Source organism: Nematolebias whitei, chromosome 11 (genome assembly GCF_014905685.2).
Source record: "Nematolebias whitei isolate Nwh7 chromosome 11, NemWhi1, whole genome shotgun sequence".
Taxonomy (NCBI): Eukaryota; Metazoa; Chordata; class Actinopteri; order Cyprinodontiformes; family Rivulidae; genus Nematolebias; species Nematolebias whitei.
This window is the reverse complement of record NC_056508.1, coordinates 33,431,420-33,456,074: the sequence shown is the minus strand read 5'-3', so window position 1 is coordinate 33,456,074 and position 24,655 is coordinate 33,431,420. Positions and strand designations below refer to the sequence as shown.

Sequence of the window (24,655 nt, the reverse complement as noted above, 5' to 3'; positions counted from 1 at the left end):
TTTTTTTTTGAATGTCCAGAGGACCAGATTTAACTTTTTTAGATTAATTTTTCCCTGTTTTTGTTCTCAGGCTGGTGCTCCCTTCATCTAGTCCAAAATGGCATAAAAACCAGACTGACATAAAGATGTACCTCACAGGTGTAGTTCAGGTTAGTTTTATGTCTTAGCCATTTTAATTTGATTTTACCATGATGTATAATAATATTGACTATAACTTTTAATAATATTATGTATTTGCTAATGTCCTTCTACCAGCTTTGTGTTGGTTAAACTTATCTGTAGTTTTATTTTTTCTGTTTCTGGTCTCTTGTGCAGCTCTTATCCTGTCTAACAGAATCAACAGTCATCACTGCAGTCCTGCAGCACATCAACCAGCTGATATCCTATTACCTTTGTCTACCCAAGCAGTGTCGTCAACTCGTCAAGGTAAAGCTTAAACACCGAGGTGTCTGGAAACTTATTTAACATGATATTTTATTTACATTTGCGCCTTGTTATATTTACTTGTCTATGTTTTGTGTTTAGCAACTACTGAAGCATTGGAGCACAGGAGAGGAAACGAGTCGAGTTCTTTCTTTTTTGGCCCTCAACAAAATCTGCAGACACAAACAGGAAGCGTATCTCAATCCTATTTTGAAGGTAAATGGAGGCATGCGTTGAATCATGGGGTGGTAAATTTTAAATTATGTTATTGTTTGACATTGATTTTATTTTCTTGCAGCAAATGTACATTTCCTATGTGCAAAACTGCAAGTTCACGTCTCCCAATGCGCTTCCCATGATCAACTTCATGCAGAGAACTTTGACAGAGATGTACTCCTTGGATACACAGGTTTCCTATCAGCATGCCTTCATCTACATTCGACAGCTGGCCATTCACCTCAGAAATGCCATGACCATGAAGAAAAAGGTTTGTTCACTGCTGCTGTTCTCATAGATATAGACTTTAAAATTATTCACAAAAACCATGGCATTTCCACCAAAAGCACCTGGAACTTTAGTTACGCAGAATGGGGTTAATGAACTGAACTCGTAACTGCAAATACCAGGAAAATTAGACTCTTTGCAGTTGAAATAAAATCTCTACGTACTTGTAAAACTATAAAGCTGTGGGGCTGCACATATGCACCTTCTGTTTAAGATGGAACAAATGTTATTTTAAACGTTTAAGCTTTTACCATCTGCTCCCCCGGGCACCCTAGATGGCAGCTCTCTGCTCCACACGGAGTGGTAGCTCAGTGGTCTGTGGTTGCATCAGGAAGGTCATCCAGCATAAAAACAATTGCCAAGTCTTCGTTCAAGTTAGTTCGCTGTGGTGATCCTTGATGAAGGGAACAGCCAAAAGAAGAAGAAGAAGAAGAAGAAGAAATAACTACAAAAAAAGCATTTACCCCTCTAGTACAAGCATGTTAGCCTTTTTTAAATAATTTTTGTCTCCCCCAGGAAACGTATCAATCTGTGTATAACTGGCAGTATATTCACTGTCTGTACCTGTGGTGTCGAGTCCTCAGCACCCTCTACCCCAGCGATGTTCTTCAACCTCTGATCTATCCGCTCTGCCAAGTCACAATTGGCACCATAAAGTAAGTATAAGTTGTTTTTTCCTTCAGTTTTAGAAAAAGTTTAATTAAAAGTTTTTAGAACTTGCAAGAAACGCTCAGATGCGTAATGCTTGTTGTTGTTAGCGTTGTGTTTATGACAATAAAAATTGTCAGCTGTTGGTGCCATTTGTGGTCCAGAGTTCTCCTCTTCATTTACTCAGCCCAGATAATACTTACTGGTTCTGAGCACCTACAGTCAGCCCAGACTAAATGAAGTGAAAATGTCTTCCTGCTGAAGTTTATGATGACACACTATGCATGGATGGTAAAATAAGCTATGAAAGTTAAAAACTATAATCATAAACTTATTTGTCTGAATTGCAGAAACTAAAACTATCTGTGCAGCACAAATCTTAGTTACAGTAATATGCTTTCTTAAACTATTGGACGATTATTAAAATGTAATTGATATGTTATTCATCAGTTTGTCTGCAGTCTTTGTCCAATACAACTCATTTTGGCTTATTCTGTTTTTGTAGTTCACAGAATTTATGGATTCATGTTAAGAGGATAAATATGATTCCTTTCTTCCTTTGACACAATTATCTGAGGTTATGTTTTGTTGCGGATATTATAGGTTTAAAGTACCACACCTCCTAGACCCTGTTCCTATAGTCTCTTTTGAGAGGAGCAGGTTGGGGGAGGATGGAGCCACTTGACCCTTTTTCTTGAACTCTGTGTTTTAGATTGATCCCACAGCTTTTAGCTACCTTGCATTCTTAAATTTGAACAAATGACTCTTTATAATTTCCTTGTTATCAAAGAGAATGTGTTGCTTAACTTGACCACAAACCAAACTAGTGAAAAGTACTGGCAACTTATTTTACAAATACTTGTTTGCGTTTTGGCCAGGGGCTGCTTGTACAGATCATGTTTAATTGTATCTAGTTTTAAATCAGAACTAAACTGGAACAAGTGAAAAATCTATGCAAATATGTTTGTGTTTTGAATATTTGACCTCGTTTTATTTGGCACCTTTGACTTGACTGTTTTTATAACTAATTTGATTTTAAATGCTTTTTGTTGAATTGCTGTCTGTACTTTATGTTTGTCTAAAACAAGTCTCTTGAAAATGAGTCCTCGTGACTCATTGAGACTAACCTGTATAAATAAAGGTTGAATGAAAAAAGTTGTATCAACGTGTAGTAGGCGACCATAATTGTAGGCAGTCAAAATTCCACTGTAAGCTCACAGCTGCAGGGTTTTAGGCATTATTAGAAGCTTATGTTACTAATTATTGTCTCACCGCTTCACCAATGTTTAGTTTTGTAATGGCAGAATGCTTTTGTTTCTGATGGTGCAATACTCACTCACAAATGGGATATTGGACTTTCAAACATCCATCCATCCATTGTTTTTACCCGCTTCTTCCGTTTCAGGTCTCGTGTGTCATTGGTGCCCATATCCAGGCATCACTGTGCGAGAGACAGGGTACAAATGTAAAAAACAAAAAGAGGAAAGATACCAACAATAGGTCGTATTTTCACTGTAGAATACACAATATTGATAAGTAGAGGGTCATTTTGTTGTTTCATGAACTTTATAAATGCCAATGAATATTCGTAAACTAGAAAGTTCCTGGAGAAACTTTGACGGGGACTGCCTATTTAATATAAAATTATTATTAATAATAAATATTAATATTAATGATTATTAGTATTAATCACAAATACTAACTTAATATTATTACTATAGTTATAAATTATATATATATATATATATATTATTAATTTATTAATTATAAAAATGTTAATAATTACTAATCAATATTAATAATATTCACACTAATAATTAGTATTAATATTAAATATTACTTAATAATATGAATAATTAATTATATTAAAATAGATAATTAATAACATGAATAATTTATAATTATTATTTATTATTAATATTACCAATTAATAATAATAATAGGTGATAATGGGTAATAATAGGTGCCTTCCATGCAGTGCATAATGCACTGCCTTCCTTGCATCTTGAACCAAAATGGCTCCATATGTTACTCAGTTTCTGTGAAGAGTTTTCTCCTATTCATTTCCTATGGGAAATTTGGCATCTTGGTTAGCAAAATATGTCGCCATGGTAACTGCAAATGCCAATAAAAGTAAATGCACACTTCCCGGAGCCGGGCCTGTTGTTTTGATGTAACTTTTGTGGGGGTCCACGTTGCGTTTTGGGCCGCATTACAGTTGAAAAAGATATGCTTTCAGGTGTAGAATAATAAGTGGGCAGTCACCAACTAGTTCCTGGAGTTGGTGAAATATTGTGTCTTTGTTCGCAAATTACGTCGTCATGGTAACTCGAAATGCCAATAAAAGTAATAGCACACATCACGGGGGCAAGCCAGTCGTTTTGATATAACTTTTGTTGGGGTAGACGCTGTGGTTCGGGCCGCATTAACGGAGATGGAAATGTAGACACTCTTCCGATGTGTAGAATAATAGGTGCGGCAGGCACCTATTATTTTTCAGTTATGGTGGTTCAGGCATTTGATGAGGATGCTCCCTGTGAGGAGACCCAGGACACGCTGGAGAGAATAGAGTCTCTCATTTGGCCTGGGAACGCCTTGAAATCCTCCCAGAAGAGCTGGAAGAGGCTTGGGAAAGAAATGTGTGGGCCTCCCTGCTTGCTCAAGCTGCTGCCCCCCGTGACCCGACTCCGGAACAAGCAGAAGATAATGGATGGAAACAATATTTAATTAAAATATTTGATTTTGAAGTCAAATGGTTATTCTAATAATTATATACTGTTGTTTATTCAAAAACTATGAGGCTGTGGTAGCTCGGTGTTGTGGTCTTGTGATTTGAGGCTGTGAGTTCGAGCCTTGGTTGTGTCAGGAGCAGCATTTGGCGTAAAATAATCTTTGATAAAAGTTCACATGCTGTGGCGATCTCGCAGCAGAAGGGAGCTGCCAAAAGAAAAACAAGTTTATTCAAAAAGATTATGTGCATTTTACTACCAGCAGATGGAGACATTTACTGGTATTTTTGTTTCCAGGCTGGTGCCTTCAGCAAAATTTTACCCTCTGAGGATGCACTGCTGCAGAGCCCTCACCCTGCTCTCTAGCAGCACCAACACCTTTGTGCCTGTTCTGCCTTTCCTCCTGGAGGTAAGAGCCCATGTCATCTCCAGAAACCACCACCCACATCCATAAAGCATCCTTGCAGATTGAACAGAATGAAGTGCAGTTTCCACCAGCCCAAGCTTAAGTTGTTTACATCAAAACACAACCTGAAGAAATTATTTAAAATGAACGAGAATAAACAGTTGGGCTGTCTTTGGCTCAATGGAAACAATGAAAAGGTAGATGTGATGAAATCTTCCGTCGGTGGTTTGCTGTGGAAAAACATCAGTGGCGAGTGAAATGCACTTTGCTCTCAACGGCTACAACCGAAGGAGCTCGGGAGGAAACGCGTCGAGGTGCAGAGCCACCTTTGTTATCAGACCAATCACAGGTCACCAACTGACAACATTCTCTCCGGGTCAGGTGCTAATCACGTGGTTGCGTAGGAACGTGTGCGACTGTTAGCACATGCACTGAGGCTTTGTTGTGGGTTTTTTGCAGGAGAGCAGCGTGCTGGCGACAGCAATAAGCTCGGCCCACGGGGGAGTGGTCATTGCTGAGTGTGTGTGTGTGTGTTTTTGCAGCAGTTTGACCGAAGCGACAAAGGCACGGTTGTGGGTTACACTCTGGTCCTAACACGTTGTTCAGACCACATCCTTTCTGCCTTAGAGCCCGCTCTCTTCCCCCCGCCACGACACATGCACCCTCTGAGCCCCTTCCCCGAACCCCCCAGCAGCAAGCTGTGTTTATTTGTGACGCACAACACTTCCTGTGTTTTTTCTCCCTTACTGCTCCTCTCTTGTTAAAGGCAGGCTGAGGTTTGCTGCTACTGTTTTAATTAGAGCAGCAAACGCACCTCCCCTTCCCTCCTGTGTGTCTGCGCCTGTGTGTGTTCTCGTATCTCTGAGGGGGGTGTATGATTTGGAGCTTCCTGCTTCAGTAGCTGTGCGCATGTGTGTGTGTATGTGTGTGTGTGTGTGTGTGTGTGTGTGTGTGTGTGTGTGTGTACAATCGCACCAGGGTTGGCCCATGCCTTCCCACTTCCCCCTGGCTCCCCCGCAGACCGCCACCACATCCTATGTTTGTACAGACTTCATCGGCCAGGAGCGTTGCTCTGCTGTGCGCACACAGAACATTAACGACCTCACACACACACACACAGACACACACACGGAGTTAGAAATAGCTTAATACACATACACCGAGCAGAATTTCACTTGCACACTGTGGGCAGATGTGAAAGCTGCAGCTTGTAGACAAATAGCCCACACATTGACTAGAATGCACTTTCACAGACTTGAGATAAAAAATGTGTTGTCCGGGTAACACTGCCGTTTTTAAATGAGATGTGTTGAATGGCAAGTGCCAAAACACAGTCCACATAAAGCAAAGGAAACGCTGTTAGGCTGAGGGAGATTTAGACTTCATGTTTATTTAATATATATACGGTGTATGTAAAATGCAAAGTTATAAATATTTACAAATAATTTATTACCAGGGAATGTGGAGCTATAATGTTTCTGCCTGTGTCTTAGTGTGAGCACGTGTTCGTTTGTCTGTATCGTACCAAAATATTCCATTACTCACTGGATAGATTATGATGAAACCTGCAGAAAGGAATCCTTGGATGTAAATCTACAACTGAATAACTTTTGGTGTTGATTTGATTCAAGATGGCCACCACAGCAAAGCGGTTGCAAAAATGGCTATCAGTCATTTTTACAGAAATTAAAATTTAGCATGGTAGTAGCTGAGACTGATCCACGACTTGTACTTTGTGTGGTAACTGATTACACAAGATTTGTGACAAAAACTGTAGGGATCAACTCTGTCTGTTTTCTAGCATAATACAGTATTTCATCTACCACTACTACATGTATTTTAAATAAACTTTCAGAAAGTAATCATGTATTTACAACTGATTAACCTGACTGATTCAGAGTCAGTCCAGTTCAAATGTGGCACAGCCAACTGACCTGAGCGAACATTAAAATGGCTATTATTGAACCAGTGTTGCAGATTTTGAACAAAAATGTTGCAGGGTAGTAGCTGAGCATTGTCCTCAACACGTATGTTAACCACAACACACTACAGTCATTTTTACAGTTCCTAATTTTAATGCGCCAAATCAGAATTTTGTGATGCATTGTGGTCTTGATGGTATCATGCCTACTTCCGGTTCATTGAAATACACATAGTCCAGTGTGTCCTTCAGGTTCAGCAACGTTGCAATGTTCTCTTTACTCGCATCATAAAATACTAATGAAACTAATTTATAAACATGTTTGTATATAAAAGTCAATAAAAATCAAGTTCAAGGGACCAAAACAATAGAGTTGAATGCTGACCAAAACTAGCAATGATATTGCTGAAGCCTGATTTTATGCATGCACATTAATTTAAAAAAAGTCAGTAGAGCAACATTTTTGCTTAAAACCTTGGCATTACTTGTTAAGTCGATGCTGTTTGTTCGAAAAATGTCTCATAACCTGCTCGACCATTTTCAATGAAACTGTCAAAGTATTTATTGTCCCTCTACGACTGATTAAATGCAGTAGTCAACAGGATTAAAGATGGCCACCACAGCTAATTGGCCTTAGTCAGCACAAAAGTTTTGAGAAGTTTTACAGATGTTGAGTTAAACTTTGGAGTATGTGTTGTGAACGACTCTCAGCTACTTCCAAACCAATTGATGACGGATCAAGCGCGTTATCCTACTTTCTCGTAATCTATTAAGGAATGCTACTCCTTAAATTAATTAAGAAGCTGATTAATTGTGGAACTTATTATTTATTTGTTGAGCATTAAATTATTTTTTTTAATGAACTTCCTCTGTTTTTTTTTCCCCATTATTGAAAGTTCAGTGTTTGTGATTTCTGCGTTCGTTTCAAAGATCTTTCAGCAGGTGGACTTCAACAAAAAACCAGGCCGAATGAGTAGGAAACCCATAAACTTTGCTGTCATCCTGAAACTGAACAAAGTCAACCTGATGGAAAAAGCATACAAGGTGAGCAGTACTGTGACCAACTGGGAACGAGTAGACGGCGTTCTGTTTTTGTCTTTGTTGCTCTGAGACAAAGCGGCTGATCAGATGAGTGCTTCACTTAGCTGGTGCGTAAGGGGATTGAGGGCAGCGCTGACAGCCCCTCGTCAGGTCTCTAAAACTGCCTCTGAGTCGCCAGGCTCAGTGGCGCAGCCAAGAGGATTGCAGCACGGCTCTCCAGGATTATCCCCCGCGCACTTCCCTCTCTGGGACTGTTCTCGCTGCTGTCACCTCAGCAGCTGCCACATGAACTCACAACAGTCCTGCTTGGTCGAACTGTGCTGCCATTTTGTGCCTTTTAGTCTAAACATAATTTTAACTGATTTGTGTTTTGGTCAAACGTTTTGTGTACTCAGCTTGTTTTTTATCTGACTAGTTGATGTCAACTAATAGATCTGTTTTTGAAATGTAAACTTATTGGACAGAGATGTTGCTTTTGGAAGTCGAGCAGAGATCTAAGTTAAGATGAGGTCTGGACAAAGATCAAAAGATTTTAGATTTACACTAAAATAAAATAAAAAATGAAACGTTTTCTCCCAAGCAGAGCACCAAGTTAGAAAGTTTTCTCTCTTTGTCACTGGAAAATCTACAAATCATCTACAAGTTTTTGGACAGGGGCGCTTGCACAAATGAACCCCATTCGAACAACAAATGTATCTATAAACCGGATTTTTAGCTTTTTAGCACTTTTTGCACACATAAAAATCTAAAGTGCCTCATATCACAGGGCAATACTTTTTCTTACAAGACTTTATTTTAAAAACTGCTTTCGTGTTCAAAATATTTATGAAAAAACCTGATTTACTGTTAAATGTGTTCAATTGTTCAGTCATTTTATTGTAAATCTGTGCATGAAAACAACTTTATTATCGTAACCATTAAACTTGTTGTGGGTGGGAGATAAGGGAAACGGAAAGACACAACTTGTTGAGTTATAACAATTTATTACAAAATAAATGTCAATAGAACATCCCAGAAATGAGACGGACTGAAATGGTAGAATCGGTCCGACCTCAGACTGTCGGTGATAATTTGAACAAAGCTCATCAGTAAGAGATAACGACGCCACCAGTCTAGTCAACTGGAAGGCCGTATGACTTGGAGGGCAACATGACCTAACACTGAACTGTGAACAGATATTCACTATACAAAACAATTCTGTTACTCCTAATGACGTCTTGGAAAGCCTATCAGAATCTTATCAGGAAATCTAATTATTTACAACAAAATTATTAGATGTTTATTTACATGCAGCTGGTGCATGCGAGGTAAACCTCAGCCTTTATGTTATGAAGCGGCAAAAAACGAATGTATTTCTGGGAAGAAGAAAAAAAAGGTTTACTTTTAATACTTTGAAGGCTGGCAAAGAGGTGCTTTACCATGGTGCATTTAAAGACTGTTACAAAATAAAGGAAGAATGCGCACCAGATGAACCAATCCAGTTTAAAAATTGTCCTTTTGATTAATGCCTCTCTCCTCCGACTGTTATCGTCTCAGTGAAGTGTTGACTTTGTTTCTCTGTTCACTTTAGGATGGGCTGATCGATCAGCTGTACGACTTGATCCTGGAATACTTTCACACTCAGGCCAACTCCATCGGCTTCCCCGAGCTCGCCTTGCCCACCATTATCCAGGTGAAACATTCTTACCTCTGCTCGTCTACTGACTCACCTGGGACAAATGCAGAGCATAAGGACCAAACAGATTCAGTGAGAGGAAACGCTGGCAGAAAACATCTGTAACAAAGTTCATGTGCTGGATCTGTGAGCCTGAATCTGCTGTCCTCGTGGGGGGTGGGGGGTGCGACAAACAAAAACTGTCCACCTGAATGTGTCTAATGAGGAAACTGGATCATCTCTGTTTTCAGGTTCTGTTATTTTTTTTTTTTTTTTTTTTTTTTTTTTTTTTTTTTAACGTTTGCTTCTTCTCAATGTCCCTGCAGCTGAAGGCTTTCCTGAAGGTATGCAAAGTGGCCAATTACTCGAAGCCGGTGCGCCAGCTGTTGGAGAAGATACAGGAGAACAGCAGCTTTATCGAAGGACGGAGACAGAAAGCTGCGTTTGGAGTGGCTGATTCTGCTGCGGTGGTGAGTGTGAGAGATGGTGGGAGGGACAATGGCTGTTATTTCTTCTTTGTTGTTTGTTTGGCTCCTTAATTTTTTTAATCTATGTTTATGTAAAGCTTAAAGTTTAAAACTTATTTGTTTTAAAAAAAAAGGAAGCGTTTACTTTAACAGACGAGCCAAAGAAAATTAAAACGTGTCCAAACGCATTTTGTAGCAGTTGTTGATGCAGCAACTTTTAAAATAATCTTGAACACCAGGTTTTTTAGGATTAGATCATTAAAACAGAAATTTATACGTTTTAGAGCAATACAGAATATAAAAAAGACCGGCTGTGTAAAAACTTAGTTGATGTGGTAAAATAACCTTTGTTTGCCGTTTGATAGAGATGTTTCCTCGGGCGAAATAAATGATCAGGTTTTTCTTGAGTTGATGATGAAGCATGCTAATGTTGAACAAAGAAACCCGAACAAGTTTAGCACTGCCTGCTCAAAACGTTTAAACTTGTAGAAAACAAATTTTCTGCTTCTTCCCCCCCAATGATAACTGGTTTACACAGACATTTTAAATATAATGTTTAAGAAAACTAAAGTTTAGTGTTGCTTTCACTGACCACAGATTGATGAAGACTGAATGTTTTCTACCTTTTGGCTGAAAGTAGCTTTCATTTGATGTAATCTTGATTTAACTCTCTGCTTAATGAATACAGGAGTCACTTTTGTATCGTTGGCTCCAACATAGATTACAAATCTCATATTTACTATGATTCCCCAGTGTCAATCACAACAGAGTTACTGTTTTTATTCTCTCAGTAACAACATGGGTAACCACCAGCCATCTGTTTCACCTATGTGGCACATTTAAAAAGAGTTCAGACAAACTGATAACGGTAACACGTGTTACTTCAGAGGTTAATTTTCTGAAGAGGCTTGTTGTCGTTCAAATGACACACAGACTCGCACATTAAAGGACCAGAATACTATTCTGTTGAAGTATTGTCACAGTATTTGTGTTGCAATGTCACTTATTTGCTTACAGTTTTTGTGTTTCTTTGTTTAAGCTCTTAATGATGTTACTAAAGAGGAGCAACTGTTCGTGTCCTGATGCAGCATACACTGCATGTGGTTGCACTTTTCAAGTTTTGAAGGGTGTACACGCTATATTAACATTTTCCAGACTTTAAAGATAAGCAATCAGTAGTTTACCATCCACTTTGTTTACCTGCTGCTTCCTGTCTGGGTTGCGGGGGTCACTGGTGCCCACACCCAGCAGTCACTACGCGAGAGGCGGGGGACACCCTGGACAGGTCGTGAGTCCATTACAGGGACACATGGAGACAAACAACCATTCACTCTCTCACTCTCACTTAGGGACGTTTTAGAGTTACCAATCAGCCTAACATGCATGTTTTTGGTCGTGGGAGGAAACCGGAGTACCCGGAGAAAACCCAGCATGCACGGAGAGAACATGCAAACTCCACCCGGAAAGGTCCACAGCCAGGATTTCATCCAACAAACCTCGCCGAGAGGTGACAGCTCTACCAACTGCAATTTGCAACTTATAGTTTACCATAAAAGTATTAATTTAGTTGTTGAATCTATCAAGTCAGTCATTATTTATTTATAGACATTTACAGTACACAGTCAAAAGATGCATAAAGTGCTTCACAGTACAAAAGTTAAAAACAATCGATAAAAACAAAAAAATACAAAAATGCTGAAGTGTCACCAGATATTTCAGACCTGCCAGAATTAAAACAAAAAATTCAGATTAGATTTTAAAAGGCCCAGATCAGTGATGGAGCACAAGTCCTAAAGTCACCCCAACATGTATTTTTGGATTTTGGGACAAACAGTAACGCTGTATTAGTTGATCTTAAGGTCCTTTCATATTCACAAAAAGCTACTAGATCAGCTAAATTGATCTGATTTATTGCTGATCTGTTTCATGTTGCTGTGTTCATTCGTCCTCACCTGCTCTCACAGACTCATGTTCGTGCTGCTGTTGTTCGGTGTATTGTTTTTATTCTACTAGTGCTTAGAGTATTTTTAGTTTAACGTATTTCTTAGTCCATATCTTGGATCTTATTACTGTTTTTCTTTTACATTTTATACTTTTGTTGAATGTAGCTGGGACCCTGCGTACACAATTTTGTTCCACCACATGTAGCACATGTGGTGTGAATGACAAATAAAGAAACTTTGAAATGAGGTGGGGTGGATGAAACCATTAAGAGCTTTAAAAGTGAACAATAAACATTTAAAATGAATTGTAAAAAAGACTGGAAGCAAATGGTGAGAAAATAAAACAGAGGTGATATGCTCACATCTGGGGGGTGTTTGTTAGAAGTTGGGCCGCAGCATTTCAGACAAGCTGAAGGCATCTTCAGGTGGTTTTATTTCATGTTTAGAACTCAGTTTAATTACTAAGACAAAAGAGTAATCGGAGTTGTGTCAAGGCACCAAGAAGAAAACAAGTTCAGCAACAGGGCTAAGATACAGTGCAGTTAAATTATTTATAATTACATTTATTTATCATCATCTGCACCTGACCCATTATCCACCCACTGTATTAGTGTTGAACTATCATGAGAATGATAATATACGTAAATAAAACTTTGTTCAGAAGATTTAAAAGTTAAACCAACAGTTTTCACTAACGGTGAAACAGGAGTGGGTTCATTTGCTTGAACTTCAAGCTAATTAATATAAACCGTTGACAGTCATTTTCATGTTTCGGTGCTCGTCCTGTTAGGGAAGGGGCTGCAGGTTTAGTCGGTGAGTTTGGCTAAAGGCCAGACTGCACTCTGATCACATCGCTGAGCGCTTCAGTTGTGATGTCAGCATAGTGTGGAGTTGTACATCCCAGAGCTCAAGCTGTAAAAAAAAAAGCTCTCAAGCTGTACAACATCCTCCTAAACAGTAGGTGTTGCTACTGAGAAAAAAAATGCAGGAATCACATTAGTCAAAGTCCTACAGGAATGACCTTTTTACAGAAATATAACAGTTTTAATGTATCTGCTTTATGTTTAGGCAGCTCATAGTAATATTAGCAGTTATTGCGCCACCATGAGTTGTGATCAGTCACACAGGTGTTTGTAAAAAGTAACCTGCTTACAGACGACTCCCCACTGCTTTCCTTAGTGTTCAGTATTCACGGTCACATAAATCTGGACTGCATGCTGGTCCCAGCAGAGGGACCTGGCAGACCCTCACAGGCAGATATAGATGGCTTAATTTACGCCACGCAGACCTTGTGGTCTAACGGATGGCCAAGCAGACAATCGACTGCAAATTGGGCTTTAATGAGGATCTTTGTGCGTGCGTGTGTTGTCAGAGGTAATCTCTTGATCTCTAATTATGCTACCTGTCCACATACACCTGCATGTTTTTATGTAACTTGGCTTCAATTTTTTCACTGATTAATATTCAAGAGCCTTTGAGGATAAAATGTAAGATGGCCTTTGTGCACGCTCCATGTGTGCACAGGCTCACAACAGTTAAATGGCACCGCGCCAGCACCTGTCGCCTCAAACTCCGCTAAGTAGAAGCTGTCGCCGTGGCGTCCCGTCCTTGGCGTTATGGCAGCAGTAGAGGTGTCACCGCAGGCGAAGGAGCATGGACAGCTCTGCTGCTGCTGTGGGAAGGCCACAGACCTTCTTCCCTCCACGCCCCCACTTACATGTCACCCAAACTGAGCTCACATGTTTAATCCCAGTTGCATTTTTTGCTTTTTAAAAGTAATTCAACACTGAATGCGCTGCTAGTTGCACAGCAGATTATGATGTTAACAGGCTCAGGAAGCTTCAGTCTGTTTGTTCTTTTTTATTCATTGGTAAATAATGTTATTGGTCCTAATCAATATCATCCACACAGGCCTTTTGAAGAATCAGAACATATCTATTCAGCCTTCTTCAACCTGCTTGTCTTCTGTATTTTTTTACTCGTCATATTTTTGTCTGCTTCCAGTTTCTATAAAGATGTTTTTGAAAGGAACATTAATTCAGATTATTTTGGGACTTGCTGAAAGGTTTAACACATTCTGTAAAACTCTTGATATCCCGTCAAGTTGATACTCGTTTACACCTCTGCTCACATTTTCCATCTGTGTTTTCTGTCAGACGGCCTGGGAGAAGAAGATCCAGCAGGAGGGGACTCCCCTCACCAGATACCACAGCCAGTGGAAGAAGCTGCGGGAGAAGGAGATCCAGCTGGAGATTTCTGGCAAAGAAAGGGTAATTATCCAGCTGAAAGCCTAACTACCGTTGCCTCAGTTGTTAAGAATCGCTTCTGGCTTTCTCTTCTGTGAATGTCGACCCATTTTACATTAATCACAAAACGACCGTGCTGTATAGTAGAACATTTCACTGGCAGGACAGTTATGATCGTCACTGAAACCATTAAAGTAACTTGGCTCATGTGTGTTGGTTTGCAAAGATGGAGGATCTGAACCTCCCGGAGATCAAACGGAAGAAGTTCCAAGAGAAGAAAGAGGAGGACAAGAAGGAGTTTAAGGGTCTGTTTGACTCCGACAGTGACTCGGATGACGACGACACGGGACTCAAAATCAAAAGTAAGTGAAGTCGCATCAAGCTTTTACTGCAACTTTGAAGTTTGTGAACAAGGGCAGCAGATTTGCCCAGTTTGGCCTCCAGGGGGCTGTATACTGACACAGCAGGGCAAACCGACTCACCGAAAAAAAAAATTATAGCTACAAAGAGGTGGCTCAGGTGGACCTGCTGTGCAGTTACCAAAAGCGCCCACACAGGCTGCTTCTGTGGAAATGAAAATTAAATCCTAAACTAAATTAAAGAGAAAATGTCAGCTTATCAGACGTTTTGGTTCGCTGCCCACCAGAAACGGTCGGCCTCATTCTTTAACCCCAGCGTGATTCGTTCGCCCGGGGTCGTCCACGGGTCACAGACAGCTGCTGCCACTCCTTCACAGTTTTTCACTCGGACGTGCTCCAAGCTGGGGAAAAAAAAAAACCTCAGCAAGGTCACAGAGGAAAGAGAAGGCGGCTTTTTTTTTTTTTTTTGAACACATCTGGACTTCATTGTAGGGAGAGTCCCCACAAACGGATGCGCCGCTGCCGGCAAGCGACTCCCCCACCCTCCTCCTCCTCCTCTCTTAGTTCGTCTTTCATCCGCACACACACACACACACACCAGCTGAAACTCCCTCAAACAGGAAGTACAGGCTTGGATCCCAGCGGGAGTTCCTAATTCAAACCAGCCCACTGGAACAGCCAAAGGTGGCCGCTCCCACTTCTCTGTATTTAAAAAAAAAAACGTAATTTCTTCTTCGTCTTTCTGGTTCTGTGAGCTTCCTCTGCGTGTCCTCACACACACAAACACATCTTGACAATAACACACAGCTACCACCTCATCGTCCGGTCGAGAAGAGCCAAAAACTTTTGGGCAGCTCACCAAAGCTGTTTGTGGTCTCACATTGGGGGGGGGGACGAAGGGGCTGATGATTTAGATTGATGTGTGTGTTTGTGGTGTCAGTGTGTGGCGGTAATAACTCATCCAGGTCATTTGGGGGCAACCTCAGAGGCACTACTGAAATCTGCTTTCACCATGTGAGCTACAAAGAGTGCAAGGAGCACGTTTGTTGTCCTAAATTCAGATGGGAGAAGTACCTGATGCTTTAACAGCCGTTGTTTATCCCTCTGTGTGTGTGCGAGCAGTTTTACACACACAGGAAGTAGCTGTGCTTTACCTCTCTCCATCACGCCATCAGCCTCTCATCACGTCTCAACTTCAAAGCTCGTGGACCCCAGTTGTCCGTTTGGCTGGAAAACACACGCACACTTCTGAGGATAGCAGAACGCAAGTTCAGACAAACTTCAAGCTTCTCTCCGCCATGCACGCACACACACACACACACACTCACACACACTGACTCCGCCATCATCACAGCAGCTCTGGAACCTGTCTGCTACCTTCATTTGCTATATTTAGGCCGAGAGCAGAAGATGTCTGAAATTGCCTGTTGTAAACTGTCATGGGTGTTTGTGCAGCAGCGGCAGCGGCGCCTGTAATCGACTCTCAGTTCCATCTCAGGAGGAAATAGACACTTCCAGCTGCCTCTGATACCTGGCCCACATATCTGTGTCTCCATAGTCCTCAGACGTCAGCGACGCAGCAGTGCAAACTTTAGTATATCTGAGGAAAGAAACTCAAGACAAAAATCTGTGTGGTTTGATGTTTTTAACTTTTTTTTTGTCTCAGGTAAGAAGAGTGATGATGAGGATGATGAGGATGATGATGATGACGACTTCGAGGATCTATTAGATCCAAATGACAAAGGAGCACTAGAGGAAGGAGACTCAGGTCAGTCAAACATCAGAAGTAAACCAGCAGTTTTTAGACATGCTATCTTTTCTTGTGTTTGTTTGGTGAGCAGGAGACTTTTCGTTAAGACCGAACTCAGCTGGTGTTAAAGATTTAGGTACCGTATTTTCCAAAGTATAAGTCGCTCCGGAGTAGCTTCGTTTCGGCTGGGCGGCGTGGCGCTATCCATCCATCCATCATGGCCGGAGCGGTGAGCTCTCCAGAGTTCCTCTGTCTGCAGCAGAGGAGTGAAGCGAGCGGGCATGGGAGAACTCGCTGTTGCAGTTCTTCGAAAGTTAAAGCCAAAAATTGCATTATGAATATGGAAAGAAAAAAAAATATATATATATATATATATATGTCACTTCGGCATATAAGTCGCAGGACTGACAAATTATGACAAACTGCAAAAAAACTGTGACTTATACGCCTGGAAATACGGTATTTGTTTGGTAGTTTGATAGTAATATGAATTTTAAGTATTTTAATGGTGTTTCAAGCAAAAAAAGCAGATAGTTTGTAACGGTTGGTAAAGTTAAATTTTGTTTTAAAAGCTTTTTTACACTTTTTTAAAGGTTTCTGATCTCATAATAAATAAAACTAACAAATATTATTAAATAATTTAAATAACTTTGATTTAGCATTAAATGTTTGTAAATGGAGTGATTTTTTTAAAATTTACATTTCAGTTCAGTTTCTGTAAAAAGTTATTTTGATTTTAGAGGTCCAGTTTTACTGCTGCAGCCTTACTGTGACAATAAATATAAAAAAAATGTTGCTTGGAGTCTAAAATGAAAAATTTTAGACTGTATTTTGTTTATAATGTTCTGTCCTCTCAAACCAGCCGGTCAAAGCAGATGGCCACTTGTCCTGAGCCTGGTTCTGCTGGAAGTTTCTTCCTTTTAAAAGGGAGTTTTTTCTTTCCACTGTTGCGACTGTGCTCACTCAGGAGGGGAGACTGCAACGAAGCCAAGATTCAACTTGTCTGCTGGATTCCTTAGATAGAGAACTTTACTAATTGGCTTTTATGTATGTGAATGTTTCTGTAAAGTGCCCTGAGACAACTTTGTTGTGATTTGGCGCTATATAAATAAACTGAATTGAAATTGAATAATGTTTTCTTCAAAAGTAAAGTTCACATTGCTTTTTGTAGGTATTAAAAATCTTCCATACAGACAATAATATATTTGTAAAAAGTACAAGGCTTAATAACGTGGAGGTAATATTGTCAACAAGTTGATCTTTATTTTCACATAACATCATTTCTAAAAATCTTCAAAAATAGCTTTTTGATGTGTTCATATCAAGCATTTACTGGTTTAAGGTATTCCTACGAGGTTGTCTGTATTAAAGTGTCCTGTTTGTATTCTAGGTGATGAAGATGATGAGGATGAAGATGATGAGACGGCCTCCAAGGCTCCTCAGCCGTTGTCCTCTGCAGCTCTAATAAAGCTGGCAGAGGGAGAGGAGGACGTGGTTGAAGACCTGCAGCTGTCTGACGACGATTAGGGTCGCTACAGTTCATGTCCTTGTTAACGTTTATATTTGCAGGTTTTTGTTTGTGATGTTTTGCTCTGTCATTTTAAATTTTGTATTGCTTCATATGTACAGTACAAATGAGATGATGGGTGTAATTTCATGGAGCTTTGAAACTGTTAAACAAAACTTTTCGCGAATCCTCCGTGTCACTGCACCTTTTTTTTAATGCTTCTTATTCATTGCAGTGTGGGACATGTAGACTAGTGCACAAGTGGACCTGAAAAGAAGGAATTTGTGTCCTCTGCACACGTGCACACCTGAGGTTACCCTCAGGCTTTGAAAGAAGGAGCATTTTAGTGGGATGTGCGAGCCTGACTGGGCTGAGCCAGGCCAGAGGATGGGTATGGAGAGGCGGGTTGTTGAGCCCCCAGGCAGCAGAGCTGTGCCTGGCTGGCAGGGTGTTGTCTGAAGCTGTGCCAAGACTCTGCCCAGGTGGTCGAGCTGCAACACAGGCTGGTCTGTTTCTGTGCCAAATCCTCACCCACCCCTGCCCACACCACTGTCTTTCAGTCTCTGTCTTCACACGCTAAGATGCAGCTTTCCTACACTAAATGTCTTCTTTCTTGACTTCTCTGCAACTTTGCCAGAATTCACCACTAAGCTAGGGATTTTTTTTTGGGGGGGGGGGGGGGGGAGAGGGACAATCACTGTGATGGGCAATCTCTGATATATTCTGTGTGTCATGCATTGTGAGATTTCTTAAAGACTAGATGGCCACTATAGTTTGGTATAAGCATAATTGCACAGAAAATTTACACTTTGTTTTGAAAGGTTTCTACAGGAAGACCTAACCACTTATGAGTGCAACTGTCTGGTTTAAAAACTTTTTCCTCTTTAATTTTTTTATGCAAATTAAAAAAAAACAACTTAGAAGTGGGTATTTAAATCATCACACAAGTGCATTTTATGCATCAAGGTTGAATTCATAGTTCGTACTGTGATTTAAAGCAAATATTAAAAGATAAATATTGTGCATTGTGATAAAGCCTAAAAACACTGCTAATACTTTTACGTACTACCCACTGGGGCACAACACAAAGTGAATGCAATGGTTTTTCAAATAACAAAAATGTGAAATTAGATTTTAAGCAACTTTATTTTGTCACACTTCCTCTCTGGTAGTTTTGGTTGAATTTCGAAAATGTCGACGTTGAAGCTCGCCTGAAGCAAATGCAAGTCCCCTCAGAGTTTGCAGTGGAGTGCTTTGAAGGGAGGTGAGTGAGGGCTGAAACGTGTGTGTGTGTGTGGGTGTATCAGGAGGGTCAGGTTTGCCCCCACAGGAGGCAGGAAGGCCTTGGCCTGCGGCTGAACCTCACACTCCCAACAGCTGGTGTTGACCTAAACTGTGTTCCTCCTGGGTCACACACACATAAACACACACTTTTGCAAAACCACAAACACCTGAGAAGAAAAACGGGTTTCTGCACATCTGATGAAAGGAGAGAGACAAGAATATTCTTTAGGATTTATTTCACCTGTGTGGTGAATAGAAAAATAGGATGAAAACAAAACTTTAGAAGGGAAATCTAGAGAGCATTTTAATTCATTGCTTGCAAAGTTTAAAAAAAAAATGCATAAGAGATTCAAAACATCTGCATTAAGAGCTTTTGTGCCTTTTCTTTTCCCTGCAACCAAGAGAAAACAAAGTTAAAGTATCTTTGGAATCCATCTTAAGGGCTAATACATAACATAATCTGCTTTATCTACTACATCAAAAGTCCTATAAATAATTTTGTCCTCATATTTGTATGCTTGAGTAGCATTTGAGATTTGAGCTTTTTTTGTATTACACATTTTTTCTACCTTTTTTTTAAGAAAATTCGGGAAAAAAGTACCACCAAAGTTCAGCAAGTCACATTTTTCTGTAAAGAAATTCTTATTCGTGCAACTACATTTAACAAAAAGTGAAAGTACCACGTATGTAACCAGAATATTTTCATCTTAAGCGCGATTCTGTACAATTCTGCATGTTCATCCTACCTCTGACAGTAGTCAACACAAGTGTACGATGACAAATGTCTCCTTTTATGATAGTTTTGAGCATTGTCATCAAACCTACACCACCCCAAACAGAGTCAACTGTACGAGGCTCTACCTCTGTCTTTCCCTGGACCAGTTTAGTTTTCTGAGACCATTAACACAAAAATATCAGACACATTATGAATCATGGTTCCAATTCCACACATCCAGTATCTTCTTTGGTATCAGGACAGTGGAATGCATAGTTGCAGTGATAATAGAGGAAACTGGTCAAATCCAGTGCTCTTTAGCGTGTTTCAACTCCAACCTTTATACAAAAAAAAGATGCCACGCTGTCGTTTGGCTTCTGCAAATAGTCAAGGAAGGAAGGGAGGGAGAGAAAAGGGAGACATTTTCTTCCTGGCCTCTGCAGGGCTTGAGGTAAGATGGATACAAGAGAAAGAAAGTGACTGAGAGCTTCCTTCTGCTCAGGAAGGAAGGAAGAGTTTCCGCTAGCGTCTGTCTGATTTTCAAAAATGTCGCATTTGTGGCGAGGCTCTGCTTCTTTTTCTTGGCAGGCTGTCTGTGACCAGCTGTCTCCATTTCCCTCCCTCTCTCCGTTCCTCTGTCACTTTACGTTTCTCCCTTCCAACCCAGATTCTTTGGATTCTGCTCGTCTTCAGCCGCTGCAGAGGCTGCCCAGTAGTCTCTGATTTCGGTCGTAGAATTTCCCATGAACTGAAGTTGAAATGTCTCAATGGAGAGTTTGGTAAATGTAGCTTGAGGATCAGACCAGTTTTGACCCTCCTCATACAGATCTTTCCCTCCACCCCGTGCAGTCCTACGAAGGAGTTTTAGCCTCATATCTGCCCACCACCACAGAGCTGGTACCGTTTTCCTGTTTGGGGGAGGAGCACCCTGGGGTGGGGCCACTGTATGGAGACGAGCTATTGCTGGCGGAGGTGGGTCGGTGAAGCAGGGACAGAGGTGTGGTCAGGGGGTCTCGATCCCGATCTGGGGGGCGCAGGATAGCAGAAGGTGGAAATGGGAACGCCAATGGGAAACCTGTCATGTAGAAAAGCCTGCCGACGCGCCGCGCCACCTGAGGAGACAAGAGGCCACATCACCGTCAGAACAGCCTGCTGAGCTTTGCGTGATGGGTTTATTTCTTTTAAAAAAACTGGAGTTCAGAGAGAGAAGGCGAGGCAGCAGTTTGCGGGGGCAGGCTAGTTTAGGGGAGTTAGCTACGCTACGCTGAGCTAATAAATATTCCCAAACATCCAAACACTTAAACGCTCCATTCCAACACACACAGGTCTGCGATGTGTGTACCTGTGAGCGGATCTTGAGTGCAGGCCCCAGCTTTAGTCCCATGGTGTTGAGCAGATGCTCCTCAGTGAGCAGCGGCAATGTGTCTCCGTCAATGGCCTGCTCCCGAAACACCTGGCAGAGACACAGCCGCTTCAGCCACAGCCCCGACACGCACGCACACAATCTACAAACTCACTCGCGCACAACAAATCTCTATTCCAAACTTTCATACCCATGAGTATTGTAACTGATGGTGATCCAGATAGCCAGGAGGAGTGGTATGATGGGGGGTTTAAACATCAAATTGAAAGAATTTCATTTAATTTCTGGCTGTAGACAAATCTGTTCCCAGGTCGACCAGGTGTAAGGGATGTAAACGACACGGTCTTGTTGCCTTCAGTAACATTTCATTTAAAAGTAGTAAAAAAAAAAGATCGACCCAGGATTTGTGTCAATTAACAATTTCAGACAAGTTATCAAAGTTTTTAAAAATAACTTTAGTGTGAAACATGAACTTTGTTGTCTCACATTGGAGAAACATTAGTAAAGAATGACTTTACTCCAAGTTTGAGGCACTATTTAAACATCTATATTGTCAAGAGAGAATTATAATATATTTTTTTTAAATCAACCCTTCAGGTGAATATTTTGTTTAATGGATAGTGGATTTTGGAAGATACACACGTTTGGTTTACACGAGCTGTACGTATACACACACCTTTAACTCACTTTCATTCAAACAAAGCCCACAAACAACTGAATCGTGCATCAGCACAAACAGCTCAAGAGCCTCTGCCTTTACCTTGAAAATACTATTATATTTGAGTATATTTTACATCTTTGGCACTCCTATAATTAACAGTTCGCCTGCCTCTGGCCTCCATCCCCTTCTCTCTCCGTCTTCCCTCTTCCTGTGCTCTCACCTGTGCATATTCAGCACATCCAGCCAGGCTGCTTATGAAGCCACACACATCCTCCACACTCCACTTGCTGATGTCTTCCACAGGGTTGGATGTGGCAGAGTCCTCCCCATCCATAAAAAGGCCTCCCAAAGCACCTGAAAATGCAGCAGCAGGTAAAAATGATGTCAATAATACATAGACTGAGGATAAAGTACTTTTATTTGTTGAAAACTCATTCTTAAGCTTTAGCAGGTTTGAAAAGAACGCTTAATGATACGATGAGCAAGATGGACTTTTAAGTCAATGAGGTCGGAGTACATTAATCCATACACATGAATCGAAGGGATCAATAGGTCTGAGTGGTTTTAGTGATCGTTCTATTTGAAAGACGTTAAGAAATGCCAGTCACTGAACCAGTGAGGAGGAAAGCAGAACCATACAGCGCTGTCCAAAACTTAAACTAACCCTACATTCTTTATATGTTTCACTTCTGAGGAGCCAGACCTTGTAATCTTAGTGGTCTTGATCAATAGTTGTCCAGGCTTTCTGAACGTCTTTCTGAGTTTGTATTTGGACATTTTGCTCCTTAAATTGTTGAAACTATTCATTATGTAAACTAAATAATTTAGTTCACCCCTCTGGATTTCAGTCTTCTGTTCTTCAGCTGCACAACTTGAGCTTTTTATGCTCACATAAAGCCTAGTAAATTTAATTGCTGCTGTGAGTCCACGTGTTGATACATGTGTGTGTGCGCATGCGTGAACTAACAACCACCTCCCCACTTAGCCCTCGTGGCTGCTGGTGGTGTGCCTGTGGGTCACGCTGGGGTCAGAGGCAGGGCCCCTAACAAGTAAAGGTCTCCACACTAAAGGCGCACACACATGTGGTGATGCTAATGGGTTTCACATGTCACTGCTAAGCTTTGTGTGTGCGTCTATTGCTCACCGGCATGAAAGTAAGGACTGGCGTAGGGGAATCCGAAGGGCAGCGTTTGGGCGTGAAGAGCGTGCAGCGGTGGAATGAACCCTGGAGGCAGGTGATATTTGAGATCGGCTTTGCCCAGTCCAGGTGTGAAAATGTGCCGACTGGGTGACTCGGTATCTGTTGAACTACACGGTGCACTCAGTCTGCCCGAGCTCTCTCCGGCCTCCTGGGCACTCTCCTCTCCCCTCTTGTTTCCAGTTTCTTTGCTCCTGTTCAGCTCTCCGTCTCTGGGCTTACTTTTGGGCTGTGCTCGCCTCTCTTCGCACATCTCTGTCTCGCTGTCCGAGTCCTTCATCTCCTCATCATGCACCTCCATGTCTCCCTCTCTTTCTGTGTCGTCTCTTCTTCCTCTATAATCCCCTACACGTAGCGGTGTTTGGGGTTCCCTGCAATGAACCTTTTTGTACTGTGGCCTGGCGGTGGAGCTCTGTGCCTGTGGATCTTTGGGTGTGGAGGATGCAACTGGTTGTTGTTGCTGCTGCTGCTGGTTGACGGTTAAAAGGGGCGTGGCAGAACCATGGCGAAGCACAAGCATTGCGTTTGTGCGACGGACTAGCTCCTCGCGGAGAGGATGTCCCTCTGGGATGTCGTGGAGACTCCGCAGGGCAGGGTGGTCAGGGGGCAGACCAGGAGGCAGAGCTCCCAGTGGGTCAGAGCCCAGCAAACGCTGCTGCTGCTGCTGGAGATTCTCCAACTCCTTCTGTCTTAGCAGCTCTGCTGATATCTCAAGTCTGAGGCAGTGAAACACACAAGAACTTGAATGTAAAAAAACAAGACTGAAAAGTTATTTAGGTGACAATAAACCCATGTAATGTGGGAGGGGTTATACACACACCTGGCCAGATTCTGCTTCCTTAAAAGTTCTTGCTGTCGAGCAAAAATTTCAGCCTGAGCTGGCTGAAGGAAACCATAACCTGGTAAAGGAACAACAGGAACAACAGGAACACATTAATAAATGAACACAACTTTAAAAGTATGTCACTACATCTAAAACACATGTTGGAAAGTATGAATACTCAACCAAGTAGTTTGTAGACTAAGTGTTTACACTGGACACAACTTTGGCTTCAATTTAATATTTTGGAGAAGAGCACCTTATTTTCTACTTCATAAAACTTATTTGACCACTTTGCTTTTAAAATGAAGAAACAGAACCATAGGAAGTTTTATTGTGCTGGCATAGATGTATTACTACAGACATAGTACTTGTGTATCTCTCAGCATTACCGACTACTCACCAGGGGCCTGGCAAAGAGCGGAGGGCATGCCCAGGAATGGAGGTCGCAGGTGAGGTCCTAAGGCGATATGTGGAGCGGTCGGAGGGGACAGGAGGGGTGGAGGATGGGACAATTCTCTGAGGAGACAAATGCAAACAACACATCCATTTAAACCTGGCTTCAGACAGGAAATTTAACAGAAACAGAATTACCGTACACGGATAAAATAGTTTTGTCCTAGCAGAGTTTCTGTTCTCAGCACAATTCAGCTCTTTTTCTCTGTGTGTGTGTGTGTGTGTGCATGTGTGTGTGCGAGTGTGTTTCTGCTGCCACACCAGTGTATGCGGTGTATTTTTATCTGTGGCACTCCAGAGGCCCCAATGTCGCCTCAGTGCCTCATCAGTCTTGTCACGCCGCAGCAAGCGCCGCTGGCCATTACTGTACCCTGGACTGCAGCCTTTCCTTACCCTGTAGTCACACACACACATACACACACACATATTCAGACCCACACACATAATGAGGGCTGAATGCACAATGCCAGTGTGTCATGCTCCGACAGCTGGGGCGGCCCCTGCGTCTTGACCGGGGCCACGGGCTGAAGGACCTTCTAATTAACACTCATCCCTCCTCT

The 24,655-nt window shown here is 41.5% G+C and overlaps 2 protein-coding genes across 2 annotated transcripts in view; one reads left to right on the top strand and one right to left on the bottom strand.

Annotated features, from left to right (window-relative positions):
- Positions 1-17,655, top strand: part of noc2l (NOC2-like nucleolar associated transcriptional repressor) — a 32,226-nt gene extending 14,571 nt beyond the window's left edge. Inside the window, exons 6-18 of the mRNA XM_037684904.1 lie at positions 71-149; positions 316-426; positions 526-639; positions 722-910; positions 1,444-1,583; positions 4,602-4,713; positions 7,562-7,675; positions 9,243-9,344; positions 9,653-9,796; positions 13,893-14,006; positions 14,209-14,344; positions 16,008-16,109; positions 17,482-17,655. Coding sequence (XP_037540832.1) covers positions 71-149; positions 316-426; positions 526-639; positions 722-910; positions 1,444-1,583; positions 4,602-4,713; positions 7,562-7,675; positions 9,243-9,344; positions 9,653-9,796; positions 13,893-14,006; positions 14,209-14,344; positions 16,008-16,109; positions 17,482-17,618 — 1,594 coding nt within the window. The 3' untranslated portion in view covers positions 17,619-17,655. The remainder of the gene's footprint in view (positions 1-70; positions 150-315; positions 427-525; positions 640-721; positions 911-1,443; positions 1,584-4,601; positions 4,714-7,561; positions 7,676-9,242; positions 9,345-9,652; positions 9,797-13,892; positions 14,007-14,208; positions 14,345-16,007; positions 16,110-17,481) is intronic.
- Positions 17,656-19,452: 1,797 nt separating this feature from the next.
- samd11 (sterile alpha motif domain containing 11) lies at positions 19,453-24,106 on the bottom strand. The gene is made up of 5 exons (XM_037684905.1): positions 24,043-24,106; positions 23,640-23,718; positions 22,766-23,535; positions 21,842-21,975; positions 19,453-20,709 (listed from the first exon to the last, which is right to left on the bottom strand). The coding sequence occupies exons 1-5, from the start codon at positions 24,068-24,070 to the stop codon at positions 20,449-20,451; spliced, it is 1,272 nt and encodes a 423-aa protein (XP_037540833.1). The 5' UTR covers positions 24,071-24,106; the 3' UTR covers positions 19,453-20,448.
- Positions 24,107-24,655: the final 549 nt, after the last annotated feature.

Coding starts and splice junctions, on each gene's coding strand:
- samd11 (XM_037684905.1), bottom strand. CDS start 24,070: ATGCCCTCCGCTCTTTGCCAGGCCCCTG. Junction 23,719..24,042: donor CGCTCTTTGCCAGGCCCCTG/GTGAGTAGTCGG, acceptor TTCCTTTACCAG/GTTATGGTTTCCTTCAGCCA. Junction 21,976..22,765: donor CAGTCCTTACTTTCATGCCG/GTGAGCAATAGA, acceptor CTGCATTTTCAG/GTGCTTTGGGAGGCCTTTTT.